Source organism: Engraulis encrasicolus, chromosome 19, assembly GCF_034702125.1.
Source record: "Engraulis encrasicolus isolate BLACKSEA-1 chromosome 19, IST_EnEncr_1.0, whole genome shotgun sequence".
Classification (NCBI taxonomy): Eukaryota; Metazoa; Chordata; class Actinopteri; order Clupeiformes; family Engraulidae; genus Engraulis; species Engraulis encrasicolus.
The window spans coordinates 41,033,000-41,048,210 of NC_085875.1; the positions used below are offsets into that span (position 1 = coordinate 41,033,000).

A 15,211-nucleotide genomic window follows, 5' to 3' on the forward strand; every position below is an offset into this window, starting at 1 on the left:
ATTTCTCTAATTTTGTTTTTCAGTTCAGTGTTGCACTGTACCAAGTATTCTGTTCACTACCTAATGTTCTGCTATGATTAAAAACAAAATATAAATAAAGTTGCATCTAGAGACATTTTGGGTTGTTTCAGAACATTTTGTATCCTGAATACTTTGCATTTGCCAAATAAAGCTTTCATTCCTTCATTCATTTTTTAAAGTCTTTCCCTGGCAGTGGCAGCTTTCCACCATGCCGTATACGCACCTGTAGAAGGTCTCCCAGTGCTGAGCCTCCAGAGTGATATACATCTGGTCCGTGCTGTACAGCTTCTCTCCATCCTTCATCCAGATGATGTCCGGCTCGCTCATCAGACCCTCGATGGCGCAGCCCAGACGGACCGTCTTGCCCTGGGTCACGGTCACATTGGCGGGGTTCTTGGTGAACCGCAGGCCTGCGGAGGAGGAGTAGCACACAATTATGATACACACTGTATGTGTAAATGAGTGATATATGATGGACTTCTGCAATGTGCAGCCATGGCTCAGTGGTTAGAGCACTGGCCTTTAGATCAGAAGGTTGCAGGTTCAAATCCCACCCTTTGACCCTCATCACCTTCATCCATGGCAGAAGTACCCTTGAGCAAGGCACCTAACCCCACATTGCTTCAGGGAATATAACCAATACCCTGTACCTAAATAACTGTAAGTCACTTTGGACAAAAAAGCGGCAGTTAAGTGTAATGTATTATGTGAATGTGGTTGTGGGACACCTTAATGTCCATCTGGATCACCAAAGTAGACTATCTCAACTCTACAACTGAGTCTAAGACCATAAGTATGAGCCTGTTTGTTGTAGGTTTTAACAGCTTGGTTTTACTAACAGCACAGCGGTCAGCATCAGGAAAAGGGATGCTCATGTGATCAGGTCATAAATGGTTTATCTTTTAGACTGAAATATCATTAGGCCTATGCCTGAGAGCTTTCTGAGATTTGTGACTCGTCAGTCTGAGGTTTGCACAACTTAAGAAAAAGCTTAATGCATTCCCTAAGAAAGGCTATTTGGCAGTGCGTTTGTAAAGCCCTTTGTGCCTGAGCTCTTCTCTGAAACTTGGCTGAAGTACCCTCTTCGACTGTCTTCAGTGGGTCCTGTATATGCTGTACCCTACGTCATGCAAGCTGCAAAAGTCTCAAAGCCCACCACTGTGACTCAATACTACCGGTTGACAGTGGCGCTATCAACTATCAATAGTCAATACCAATTCACTCTCACCAGAGATGCAAATGCCCTACCAAGACAAAATGGAATGAGGGCCAGCCACAATGTGGAAATGCCAATTTTGTTAAGACAAACAAGAACTTTGACGATGGCAAAAAGATATCAAAATAGCCTACTTGATTTCAATAAGAACTGGGAGTCACTTTTAAAGCTATGTGATCGACTAAAGCCAGCAGCTGAGCTGACACATCAACAGCATTTGAGAATGGGCATTTTGTAGACAATTTGCTATAGCCTACACATCTCGAAAAAGTGATGAGTCTTTGGAATTGGAATGCCCGTGCGCCTCACACTCAAAAAACAAAGCAAACACAACTTAGTTTTTCCAACTTCACACACTGCAACCCCCAACACGTCCAAAAAATCGCCAGTGTCGCTACTTACCTTGTACTCCCACAGTGAGACAGATAAACAGTAGTGTGCAAAGAAGGCTCCGCATTTTTCATCGTCTAACACTCAAAATACGCGTCTCGGGGTATAATTCCTTCTTCCTTCGAACCAGACCAGCGAGGGACTTCGTTACATTCTGTGACAAATAGTTCCAGCTGAGTCTCCATGAGCGACACAGAAACGGCGGCAACGTAGGGGATCTTCAAACTTCATCAGACCAAATTCCACAGCTCTTCATTGAGTAAACAAACAAAAACAAATAGTTTGACTACTTGAAAAACACAACTGTGTGCTCTGCGCAAAGTGGGATATCATGACTTCGTCTCGGTGCGAACTGTTTGGACGTCCGTAGCAATCTCAGAAGTGTGAGGACTGAAGTCTGTTAAGTGGGGGTTGAGCAAGAATGCCGCCTAGGGATGCAAGGGGGAATAGCCTTTCCACTAGGACAGACCCCCATCCAAACCAAGAACATACGAAAACAGTCTGTATAATGCGCCCCCAGGTTGAAGGATTATAGAAACCAAATTATTCACGACTGTATAAACTAGTTTTATTATGCGCCTTGAAGCCTATGCGTCAAACTTAGTTCATTCAGGGAAAGTTACATTTTGATTTTTAAAACTGCACCAAAAGATTTTTTTTTTTTCAACTTTCAAGGCTGACTCCACACCTTCACAAAAAACAAAACAACATCACTTTACACATAAAGCAGAATTGTGTTTATTGTGTTTAAATATATAATTGTGTGTGAAACATAACTTTCCATGGATGCAACATGTAAACATCTAATTAATACAATCATTGTTTTAAGATGCATATGTCATAAGTCATTCATTAAAACCACATCAGTGTTGAGCTCACAGATGCACAAAACCTGTCATATATTAATATTATAAAAGGTGATGAATACCCCTCTCAATTTAGTATATAACTCCTTGGTTAGAAACATGGTACATGGTTGGAAAAAAAACAAAACAACGGATACGTAAATTCAAGTCAGACCAGACCTGCAACGGAACTGCTCATGTACTTCATTCTTTCTCAGAAGGTGCAACAAGCAAGATGACACTATGCAACATCTTTCGTATACACAGTCATGAACACTGACACATAAAAAAGGCTCATAATAAATTATTGGGAGTTGAATTTACCAGCGTACATTACAGCACGTTCACCAAGCTCAACACTGGTGTCTATATTAATGCAGATAACAGTGAATTAAAAAGGGTCAGTCAAAGCGAACCTGGAGGGTTATGCCAAGCAGGTAGGTCAGTGACGCATCCAGATCATTTCACTCATTTTAGTTGTGTGACATGAAAGTATCACATCTTTTAGGAGCTTTATCTCTTTATCTCACCAAATTTGCTTTCAGGTATTGCCCCTAGATCATCTAGCTCGTTTCACCTTTTAAATCTTATGTACAGAATAGCCACCCTTAGAAGCGCACCTCCATCAAATTCCTACTCTTTCGAACAGGAATCCAGCAACAGCTTGAGAGGAAAAAATAAATACTCTTGACATGACATCACTGAAGAAGACATTTCAAAAAATATAATCTATCTTGTCATCATGAATAATTTGCATAAAAAACGTCTCGGTGTTAGTGGGCACTGGGCATTGTCTGGGAAATTGGAGCATGGCTTAGTAGTGGTGTGTTAGTGGTCTGAGAAGATATTTGCATACATGACCATAGCAGAAGAGTCCACAAAGCGTATGAGGACCTTTATAAGCAGATATGGCTATACACATACAGCATTTTTCTATACATACCAAGACTAGTGGTGAGTAGTTATTGTGTTTCTGACCGTACAGACATACAGTAAATGTATACAGTATTGTAAATGAATGCCACTTGTGTGAGAGTAATTACTGTCAACTATCAAATAGCTTTTGGAAGTAATGCTCGCTTTTCTCTACGCCAAGTGTTAAGAGAGTTTCTGTTTGTATGGAGAGACCCTCTCTCTGCAATGCATAAGTGTAGTAGTGATTGAAAAGTCCAGCTTTGCAGTGAAGCAGTCTTTGTGCTCAGCTCTGCTGTTCGCCACTGCAGTCCAGTCTTCTCTCCACATCCGTGGCACGATGACCCTGCTGTTGTGGCCTATTAATGGAAACACCACCACACCAGACCAGACGAGACCACATCACAGCACACCAGCCCAGAGAGCTCTGTTAGTGAGCAGCGTGTCCATCTATCCCCAGAGCAGTCCCAGACAGAGCCAGCAGCCCACCCAGCGCATCCAATCCCACCTTCTGCCCCGCTCAGGCAAACTTCTTCTTGGTTGCGGTGAAACGCTCCATGTACTGTGGAACCAAATAGCAGACATACAGACACATTAAACCGACATGGAAAGGAATTTGAGAGCATGTACATGTACGGTATGTTTGGAGTCCGCACACATACATGTACATGCTCTCAACTGTGGACATGAATTCAAATCATGTAGTTTTTTCGTTCATAACATTTACCACTTATGGTAACAGCATTCTAAATATTATACTCGGTGCTGTAAAGCTGTTTATACGTGACCAGTATAACATTATAAACACAAATAGCTGCAGATGCGTCAGTCATAGATGGGTCATAGGATGGAGGCATTGATGGTACATTGTATATGTGTGTCCTAAATGTTTAAGATGTTTTGTCTTGTATGAGTGGAGATCACTTATCTGCAAACCAAATCTACCTTGAGTACTAATAAAGTTATCGAATATAAATGCAATTGAGCAGAGCCTGGTTTTAACACAATACAGCACAAGAAAACCATGACTGTTGAGAACATTTTGAGGACAGAGACATTAATCAGAATATTTTTAATTGTAAATATTTAATGGGTGCCAAGTGCAAATCAGGCATTGATCAGTTTAAATATTCCAAATAAAGATTTAATAAATTCCGACCTCTGACGAGACAAAGACTTGTGTTTATAGTAAACAACAAAGGAGTAATTCCACACGCTTCTGTGTTCTCATCTGATGCATCAACAGGAGATGGACAAAGGCTCTTTTTAAAAATATATATTTTTAGTGCTTTTTCCCTTTATTTTTCACAGGATAGCGGAGGAGAGACAGGAAATGAGTGGGGAGAGAGAGGCGGGGAAGGATCAGCAAATGACCCGGGCCAGAATCGAACCCGGGCTGCTGGCGTAGTAACCCAGTGCCCTACCGTTAGGCAGGACCGGACAAAGGTTCTTAAACTTTAGAGAGAAAAAAATATAGCCATAGCTTCTTCTCTTTAGTTTAAGAACTTGTGTTCATAGTGCTTTCTCTGTAAACATGACACACAGGTCGTGATTACCCAATACGCATCACAACATGCTAGTGTTGACTGTCGGTAAACTTAGATTGATCTGACTACATCCGCACCAGGCATGTCCAAACATCTCCAAATGACCACAGGATACTACAGTGAGTTGACCGATCCTAAAGTGTTTACTCCCAGTGCCATTTAATTAAAAGTACTGCAGGCCAATCCAGTGACGGAGACAAGCTCATGACAATATTACAGCTGCTAATTTAATTTTTGACTTGCATGTCTACTTGACATGAATACTACTATTATATTTCAAATTAGATCAGCAATAGATCAATAGTGAAATGCTGTATATGATACGTTTACATAAAATATGGCGATTACGTTTATAGCACATTACTGCAGGAAATAAAATAGCACCATTTCATGGTTCTTTGGAGCTACCTGCCTGAAAACCTTAAAAGAAAACAAACCGTGAAATCTACGGCTACATCTTCAATCCACCTTAAAGGGGCATTCCACCGGTGGAGACATGAATATGTATTGAAAGTGGGTCATACATGTAGTACAATAGTAGCATAATTTTCTAATTTGGTGCCTTCTTGGCAGAGAAAAGGCAGAAAATGACTTTTTAGTGCTTGTGGATTTGTGACAACAATCCCCATAATGCATTTCAATGCTCAAGTTCCACAGGTCACACCCAGGCAGCTCTGCCAGTGACTTACTGGAGCCTCAATCCCAGTGATTTCAAAAGCACTCGCACACTGATCTGTGATAGGTCTGTTAGCGCGTTAGGTCCAACTCCCTATGGGCAGGGTTGAAAGGGTGGGAAAAAGGCTTGTAGTCTCAACAGAAATCCACCTCTCTTACACTTCCTCCTACAATGATGCGAAATGACGATTTTTACATCATTGTAGGAGGAAGTGTTAAGAGATGAATACAGATTTCTCCTGTCTCAGGGGGAATTGAGAGAGGGTTGCACGACCATTCAAAAGTATGACTGGGTGTCTAGCAATGGAAAGCCTAATGCAAATGGGTGGAGTGTCCCTTTAAGACAGGTATGGTACTACACATATTCCACATCCACCCTCCCAGTGCCTCTCACCTTGTCATAGCCCTCGAGGTCACGCATATTCTTGACCTCAAAGAGGTTGCCCTCCACAGAGAGCAACGAGATCGGGGACTCAGTGAGGATGGAGACAGGGATGGAGGTCAGCTCCAGACAGTTCTCCTCCAGACGCAGCACCTTCAGACGCGGGCACCGCGAAACCTCCGGAGACACAGACGAGATCTGAGAGAGAGAGAGAGAGAGAGAGAGAGAGAGAGAGAGAGAGAGAGAGAGAGAGAGAATAGGAAGGGAGGGAGTGATACATCAGGAAGGGGTGATAGAAAGATGGTGAGAGGGATGACAGTATTACAACCCCATTTAAGGCTTATCTGTTTCAGTTGTTGACTAAACCAGCCAGTGACAAGCCAGACTCATTAGTAACAAACAGACAAATATGAATTAGCCTATTACTGAGCGCAGTATACGGACATCACATTGCCTTACGCGTGTATTTACCAATGTTCATTGCAAACAAATGAAATCACTCCAAATATACTCTGAATACTTAACGGTAACAAACTTAACCATCTACATTAACGGTATTTAGCTTGCATCACTGAAAATAAAATGAGCAATGTAATGGTGACAAAGGTGACAGAGGCTTGTCATCCATTCGTATCAGTACTCAGCATGAATAGCTGAAAACAGCCAGCCATCAGATCAAAGGTGCTGCTGACTGAAGGGGAAAAGTAATAGACAGATGAGTGAGGACATGGCCTCGTCATTCAAAAGAGTTGACTTGAGGACACTGTTATTAGCCTTCAGAGCATTCATGCATGTACATATACCTGTGGATAAACTTGGTTTGTTTACGCTGTAATACTGATGTAATGTACGATTACATACTATACTATAATTAACAAAACAAGTAGATCACAACAACAACAACAACAACAAATCCATGACCATGGACCTGATTTCTTTTCAATTCAGAAGAAAGGTGTTGCTCTGGTCTAAAAACGACATCCGTTCCAGTCGTGGGCTAAAGCAGCCAGTTCTAATTAGCTGAGTCCGTATGACAGGTAAGTGAGCTGATTAGTGGATGGTTACTTGTAAGTACAGAGGTAATAGGCCTACCACTACCATGGTACACTTTCACAGTATGAGGCCAGATTTCCTGTGTTGTACTGCCAAAGGATACTTGGAGAACAACCCAAGAAAACAATGCTGAACAATGAAATAAACGGACAGCATATTAGGTGAAATATGAGATCAAGTTGAGATGAGAAAACATGAGATCAAGCATGTAGCATCTGCAAATACTGACTCATTCCGTCTCTGTCTATAATAACCAAGTTGCATCATTTAAAATAATTTTAGAAAAAGTTAAGTCAAAGCAAAGAAAGCTCCTGCACACTGTTCATAAAGGTTTGAATTGCTTGAAGAAGGTCAGTAGACCGAAACGTTGCATTAAACCACGCAAATGTGAACAGTTTGCGGGAGCTTTCTTTGCTTTAACGTTGGTGACCTAGGGGTTCCACTCCTACGCACCTGACCAAGGAGGTGTGCAAGAATTCTTCACTTACTGAGAAAAAGTTAAGTCAACAGCAAGCATAGTTTTGGTCCTCAGTTAGCATATCAAGTTGTTACACATAAAGGTCATTTCACACCAGATTTCTCCATTGAAGGACAATCTGAGCATGTTGCTCCAATTAAAGAAAGAAATTGATAGATTGATTTACACAGAATATATTCTGTAAGACTTTCCCGAGCACCCCATCTACAGATCCCTCAAAGCACAAAAAACACATGGGTCTCCGTTGTAATAAAGGTTTAGACCCAATGGTTACCTTTCCTTTACCATGTAATTCCACAAAAATAGAAAATGTAATTACAAGTTGGATAAACTCCTCTTCAGCAACGTCTAACTGGTTACAACTTACAACCACTCACAGCAGGTTTATACACTACAGTCTGTGCCAACAAGGTAGTCAAAGTTCTGCATTCAATGCAGGGTGAAGATCACCATTGTTTCAAATTCAATATAATTCTATGCTAATAGATCATCTGCAGTTCTCATTTAGTTAAGAAAAGGAGGGCTTCAGGCGCTTCTATTAGGCGATATACCACTACCTCAAGGTTCATTTAACCTGGTTTACTTCTGAGCCAGCTTCTAGGAATAGCCCCCCAGGCTTCTCCTAACAAACACATACAGCAGTGACAATTTCCCATGAAAGCCCCTCTACCAGCCATGAGCAAAATACATGATGAAACAAGTCAGAGGGGTGTCGCACAAAATGGTGCTTTGGTTGGTTTGCACAGAGGAAGGTCTCATCCCCGAAAACGTTTTGCAGGTGTGGGCAGCACTTTCATCCCTATTGTGTTTGTAAAGCAATAAAGAAATTATTGCATCGGCTATCGGTGTGTGTGCGCGAGTCCCACACCGTGCTGTTGCAAACTACATTGACCTAGTCAGCAACTCTGGGCCCGCTCATGAAATTGCTTGTTTTCACTCACGTTTGCTAATTAATATGCCTAATGACGGGCAGCGATTGGCACCGCACGACCACGTGTGGAGCATACGAGGGGAAAAACAATGCAGTTTTATGGGCGGGCCAGAGGGGCCGACTGGGTCAATGGTGATAACACAGCATATTTGTCCCTGCCCTGTGCCTGGCCTACTCACCTGGTTCTGGTTGAGGTTGATTTCGATGACCTGCAGCTCGGCCACCTCGGCGGGCAGGGCCTGGATACGGTTCTTGGACAGGTCCAGCATGTCCAGGTGGCGCAGGGCACCCAGTCCGCTGGGCAGCTCCCGCAGCTGGTTGCCCGACAAGATGAGGGTGCGCAGGGCCTTGAGCTGGTTGACGCAGGCCGGCAGTGCCTGGATCTGGTTGCCGCTCAGAGACAGCGTCTCAAGCTTTTTCAGCTTACCAATCTCATTGGGCAAAGTTGCTGTGGGGAGAGTCGACAAAAAACATTAACATTAGCAATACTACAAGCAATACTACAGGGTTGTCTCCCCAACGGTGGCTCATTTAACAAGCAAGAGGGTGACAGTCACTTCTGAATTCTCTTTGCCACCATCCATGGATACTGACCACACTAGGTTTGTCTGGAGGAGCAGGTTTCATAGATATGAGACAACTGTTCCACCTTGGGCGTACACTACAAAGCTGGTTCGGGATAAGTTAAGGTTACGTTAAGAGGTAAATCATCTAATACAAGAGCTTTTCTTAAAAAATGAGGACTCCGGGATCTCCTATTAGATGATTTACATCTTAACGTAACCTTAAGTTATCCTAAACCAGCTTTGTAGTATAGGCCCATTGTGGGTGAAAGACCACAATAACAACCTTCTGTTGCTTTACGTGACCAACTGATCTTTGAAAAACAACATGGACCATGTCTATAGCTCCAGGATGGCCATTACAATTTAACATGAATAATACACAACACACACCGACCCTTTCAAGAGCAACGACAAAACCATGAAGTGTGGGAAGACGCCGACTAAAAATCAATGAAGCTTCTGTACTCTTGTTGCATCTCATTCACTCGGATGTGGGCTGTCGACTCACTTAGCCTGTTGGCATTAATGGTGAGGCTCTTAAGATGCAGAAAGCTCCCAATGAATGGCGGCAAGGCCTCAATCTTGTTATTGGAGAGGTCAACAGTGCGCAGATTCCCAGTTAGTCTCTGAAGCTCCTCTGGAAACTACAATGTACAAAGACGGTTAGAAAGAGGATTAGTTTTCAGGTGAATACCTTTGCTGTTGTAGCTACCAGCAAGACATTGCATGTACTCCTCTGCTGACTCTGGGCAATATAATCAAAGGTTCATTGATTAGGTCCTGCGAAAGACAACCTGCATGACATTGGAGTCAGTGACACTGGAAACACCTACCTCTGGAAGACCTTTGCCAGTCAGCTGAAAGACGCCAGTTTTCTGGGACGTTTCCAGGTGTGCCTTCAGCGCACTGTTACCCATTTAATGCTGATTTTCCGCAACAGCGGTCCTACAGTAGATGGTGTAGAGATCAATTTGGAAAAGGATGTGCCACAAATGGCTTGCTGGCGTCTCTTCTCAGCTGTGTTTATGTCAACTAGACCTTGATGGGACTCCGTGATAGCGTTCAAAAGGCTTTCTTCATATACCTGTGTCATGTAGAAACGATCCAGAAGTCAGTCCCACACATCAACACGTCTTCGGCTCTGTGCATCTGCGAACGACTATCTTAATTTTGCTAGACAGCCTAGCTGTAGTTCTAGCTCTACTACATAACTTGACAGTTCTAGTTCCAGCCTAACGCACCATGCACTAACCAACTCTACATTCATCTTTGTGTCTTTGGTGGTCCCGCAGCTGAGCCAACATTACACAAGTTACCACCAATCCACTTGTATGGATTATCTATGTATTCACTGACGGTTTGCTGTAGTTGTATATTATGGACCAAAGGCTGTAAGGTGACGTTGATGGTGAAATTACATGGCTAGTCTAGAACTGACAACACCCTGCATGGATTTGAGTTCTTATAGTTCTAATCCTCGAGTCTGTGATGGCTTGCCACAAATAAGCTTGATAAGCAGACACATATAACCACTCACAACACTGCGTATCTACGATACATATTAAGAAACATTACTGACTTTTGGTAGGCTCAACACAGACAAAAAAATGGACGCTATAAGATAGCAAGCTTGTACTTACTTGATGATGTTGCTAGCTAGCTGCCTAGCCGACCTGGGGGCAGCTAACCAGCTAACTGGGGGGAAAAGTGAGTATTGAAAAGATGAACAATGCTCACGCTAATTATCTAAGACTGACAAAGTGCATGTTCATACCTAAATCGAACAAAATACCTGCGATCCCCCTCTACGATCAGGAAAAGGCGAGAAATAACACTATTACGGCAGCTCGGAGTATCACAACCCTAGGGGAGGTGCAACAAACCAAATCAGAACTTGCAGCTTCCAAACGCATGGTGGCGGTAATGTTCAATAGGTTGGGCACTTGGAACTTTGTAGTGCGTTTTTGTAGTTCTACCAAAGATTATTTTAATTCTAACAGTGTTTCCAAGCATTTGTCAAGAATGAGCATATCATTTTCTTCTCAGTGTTTTCAGTAGGCTACTTAAATTTATATGTATCAGAATTATCTTAATTGAGACAACCAACCCCAACTGACGTTTCACTCTTCATAGCTGCGGCCTAGGCCTAGAATGTACCAAAATTGTAGCTTACAGTGGTTCTCAACCTTTTTGAACAAACGCCCCTTAGGCCTCATCAGAGGCCTCCCAGTCCCAACTACCCCTGAGCCTCATCATAAGCCTGCCACCGTCCCACTGGGCCTCATCATAAGCCTCCCAACGCCCCCCTGGGACTCATCATGAGCCGGTCAACGCCCCCCTTAGCATTAAAAAAATAAGGGACTAATGCTCCTAATGAAAACTAAGCTCTGCCCTATAGAGGTAGAAAATAACACTAGAGAGGACCCCGCCCCCCCTTTTACGGCAATCTGTAGCGGCCATTATCTGGAGGTAGATCAGAGAAATGGAAATTAACGGAGAACGAGGCTCACCTCTGTCAAAAATGGCTTAATCATGTGAAAATGTCCATCAACACACTATACAAGGACAATAGTTGAAGTGTGTTGCTAACTATGTTCATAAAATATATTATTTGATTTTTAAATGTATTTTATCGACTTCAAATCTGGTCTTTGATTAAAGTGTTACTTTATATTTACACAGTTTTAGTTAATTTCTTGACAGGGGTGGGCGTGTTCTCCATTGACTTGCATTGCCTGAAAGTACCTACACTACCTACGGAAGTTGGGAAGCTCCAGCTGCCATTTCCCAGTGCTGTCGCAAATTGCTGTGTCCTCTCTAGTGTTATTTTCTACCTCTATGCTCTGCCCCCTCTCAACTGCATCCTTCACAACGCCCCCCTAGGGCTCCCCTAGAGGGCTGTACCGCCCCCGTTGAGAAACACTATACTTTCAAATGGCCATGTTTTTGATGTCAGAGTGAGAAGAAAAACATATTCTAAAAATGTTCTAAAAATTTTCATTTTCACATGAAAAACACATTATGCTGTCTCATCTAAGGTTACAGTGATTTTACCTCTGCTATCAACATGTCCTGAGACACTAATTACAAACATTTCTGTGTCAACGGTTTTGACAGCGACCTTCAGAGGCTGAGATATGACATGTGTGACAACCAAAACCAACCCCATTCTCCCCTACTAAATTGTACTCTGAAGTTACACTTTGTGCTTTTGTATAAAAGCTGGCAAGGGTCCAAATCCAAACAAACTGTCATCATTGCATCACATTTTATCATGGCACGTTGGATAACCCCACAACATTCTGTGTGACAAAATAGCCTGCTAGCCTATATCTTACACCAACAGATAAAATAGTGCATGTTTCAATATTTTTCTTATCTGTTGGACGAGATCTGAACAAGTTGACTCCAAGATGAGCTTTACGTCTCACCTGCTGGAAACTTAAAATGGACAAAACAATAATAAATTGTGAAAATATGACACTGAAATTAAGTCATAATGAGAAGTAGGCCTAATTATTACCTCCGCCAAGGAGGTTATGTTTTCAGTCACGTTGCTTTGTATGCCTTTCTGCCTGTTTGTCTGTCTGTTTGTCAGCAGGATAACTCAAAAACCTATGAACGGATTTGGATGAAACTTGGAGTTGTTGTTGTATATGACCAAAGAAACAAGTGATTCAATTTTGGTGGTGATCCGGATCACGAACCGGAACCAGGATTTAAAAAAAAGATTCTTCACCATTGCTACACCAGTGAATTCAATTGCGGGACAGTGCGAAATTTGACATTCCAGTTTAACTTCACAAAAAGAAGGCAGAAAAATTTAAAATATACATAGAGTGTAACATAGTTAAATGTTCTAACAAATAGATTCCTTGGCGGAGGTCTGCACTCTCTGAGTGCATTTCTACTGTGAAATGTAGGAGTCATGCACGGGACAAAGGAAGCTTTCTTGTTAGATGTCTTGTTCTGTTCTCTTTTTTTACGGGTGAGACTATATGTTTGTACATCTGTTCTGATAACAACTTGTCTTCAGTTGCTCATTATCTGTCAATTCATCAGGCCTGACGTTTCATCTCAAGAGATATATAGAACTCTGAATGCTTTCTCTGTCAGTACAAGAACAGCCAGCTGCTGGTTCCTGTTTGGTTGTAGTATGATGACTGGATGACAACTGCTGGGGGAACACAAGGGATGTGCGTAGAATACCTTTCTTTTCGAGAGACAACAACTGAATTGAACTACCTTTGATTTTCAAGTGACTATGGCTTGCTGTGGATTGTTGCTCTTTGTGGGGGTGACTGCCGGGACATTCCTGCAAGGGTTCAGTGCAGCTGAGATACCATTGAAATCGAACAACATCTCTGTTTTGCCAGATTCAATCCATCCCCCCAACAGAAAACCCAATACTAAAATCGGGGCCCTTTTGAGGCGGCAGCGGACATGGCAACATCTGCAAGGTAAGTAATTGTGTCTTGAAAGAATGGTTCTTGATAGTCTGCTCTGAATAAAAGAGCAAGGAGTAAAACAAGTGTGCGGTAAACTTTTTTCCTTTTAAAGTTCTAAGTTTGTGAGTAATTGTAAGCCTATGTTAATCTAATGTAGCCTGGGAACTCCCATACTGCCTGTAGTTCTACACAATTGTTTCGATCTGAAAGACTAATCCCACTTGTGGTTAGGTCTGGTGTTAACCAGGCAAAATCTAATGCACAGCGTTATGTGATTGGAACACTGTACTAGTCATTGAAGGCTTAACTACCACAATATGTAGACTGCTATGCATTACACACGTCTTTTGTAAACTGTATTATGACTTGTTCATTGCCATCCTGATAACCAAAAATTATAACAGGGGCTTTATACAAGACATAATTTGCCTATGCACATCAGTACAACCTTAATTTACTAAGCAGCAAAGGTGTTACTAAGGAAGACTATGATGTCGTAGTAACCTGATGTACATTTTTTTTTAACAACAGTCAAATGTCCCACTGAAGGAACTATAAAGCTATGCTAAAGAATACAACACGTCCCTAAATATTGAGTTGATCCTGCTGAGATATAAATACTCAGAGCAAGATAAACAACATGAAATATTATTTTATGATATGAGCAGTTCTTGATCTTGGAGATTGGTTGTCTGATTTCTCTCGTTCTCTTTTCAGTGTCTTCCGAGAGTTTTTATCAAATCAATAGCAGCTTGGATGCTCTGCCACAGTTTCAGTGTGAGAAAGGGGTGCTCATTTTGAAGTTTGCTGTGGACAGACACAGTGATCCAATGTTGCCCAACGGTCAGTAGCAGATCAAATCTTAACATTGTGTATAATCCCCTTATTATGGGTCCAACTAGACTTATAAAATCCCCATCTTTCATTCCACACAGAATCCCACTTTCCCAACAACATCCAGCAAGTCCCAGCCCAGTGCAAGCATGTGGCAGTTCAACATGGCCCTTGGCTTGTCTTGAAGGCCTTCTTGAAAGACTGTTTCCTTCATCATACGGTGAGGTGGCAATGCCAGCAGCCAACCACAGACATACTGTATGCACTATCAATGCTGATGTTCTTTCTGACTAAAAATGCTAATGTTGAACTACAACACATGTAAAATATTTTACTCAACAGCAAAAGGATATTGTTAAAGGAAAGCGAAATGTAAACAATCCAGTTCATAAGGAGGGGGTGTTGATGAGGGTCAAGTAGTGTGGCCCATATTAAATCAGCGATAATATAATTGTTGACAGTTTTTTATAAGTACGCGATTGTGCCCTAAGACTGATGCACAGTCCCACTATCAGTGTATAAATTGTTCCAAAAATTGGATATGTTGAATTATACATGTGTGTGTGATTCAGACACAATTTTTATTTTTAAATATTTTCTATTAAATAGTCTATTTCCTTTTTGATGTTTGACCCCAGGGAACGGAAATGATGCAAACTGAAGACCTGAAGGTGCAGTATTTCGACCGCTTGCTCAAGCAGAACCTAACAGGGGTTGCCTCGTGTCTTGTTACAACGCCACAAGGTACAGCGCCTGTGGTGATGTGTAAGAAGAATAAAATGTTGGTAAAGCTGTCTGGACGTGCAGTGAAAAACATTTTGGTGTCTGGAAAGTCTGGTAAGTTTTTTATGTGCCGTTTGGTCCCAGTTGTAGGATTTAATGGGTGTTTTTTATTTTATTTTAAAATAAAATA

The 15,211-nt window shown here is 41.9% G+C and overlaps 3 protein-coding genes across 6 annotated transcripts in view; 1 reads left to right on the forward strand and 2 right to left on the reverse strand.

The window, feature by feature from the left end:
- The window catches only part of tyro3 (TYRO3 protein tyrosine kinase), a 32,451-nt gene extending 30,187 nt beyond the window's left edge, over positions 1–2,264 (reverse strand). Inside the window, exons 1-2 of the mRNA XM_063184428.1 lie at positions 1,640–2,264; positions 245–431 (exon numbers count right to left, since the gene is read on the reverse strand). Coding sequence (XP_063040498.1) covers positions 245–431; positions 1,640–1,694 — 242 coding nt within the window. The 5' untranslated portion in view covers positions 1,695–2,264. The remainder of the gene's footprint in view (positions 1–244; positions 432–1,639) is intronic.
- An 85-nt stretch (positions 2,265–2,349) lies between these two features.
- Positions 2,350–10,908, reverse strand: lrrc57 (leucine rich repeat containing 57). 4 transcript variants are annotated; one of them, XM_063184432.1, is made up of 7 exons: positions 10,809–10,904; positions 10,657–10,711; positions 9,850–10,100; positions 9,525–9,660; positions 8,630–8,898; positions 6,001–6,186; positions 2,350–3,946 (listed from the first exon to the last, which is right to left on the reverse strand). In XM_063184432.1, the coding sequence occupies exons 3-7, from the start codon at positions 9,931–9,933 to the stop codon at positions 3,905–3,907; spliced, it is 717 nt and encodes a 238-aa protein (XP_063040502.1). In that variant the 5' UTR covers positions 9,934–10,100; positions 10,657–10,711; positions 10,809–10,904; the 3' UTR covers positions 2,350–3,904. The 4 variants fall into 4 exon arrangements, with proteins under 4 accessions (XP_063040502.1, XP_063040503.1, XP_063040501.1 ...); XM_063184433.1 differs by lacking the exon at positions 10,657–10,711 and having other exon boundaries at positions 10,791–10,908; XM_063184431.1 differs by having other exon boundaries at positions 9,850–9,961; positions 10,657–10,908.
- Positions 10,909–13,213: 2,305 nt separating this feature from the next.
- On the forward strand, positions 13,214–15,171 carry LOC134469888 (uncharacterized). Its single transcript, XM_063223912.1, has 5 exons — positions 13,214–13,476; positions 14,182–14,307; positions 14,400–14,518; positions 14,937–15,104; positions 15,166–15,171. Exons 1-5 carry the CDS (start codon positions 13,281–13,283, stop codon positions 15,169–15,171), a joined length of 615 nt encoding a protein of 204 aa, XP_063079982.1. The 5' UTR covers positions 13,214–13,280.
- The last annotated feature ends 40 nt before the right edge of the window (positions 15,172–15,211 follow it).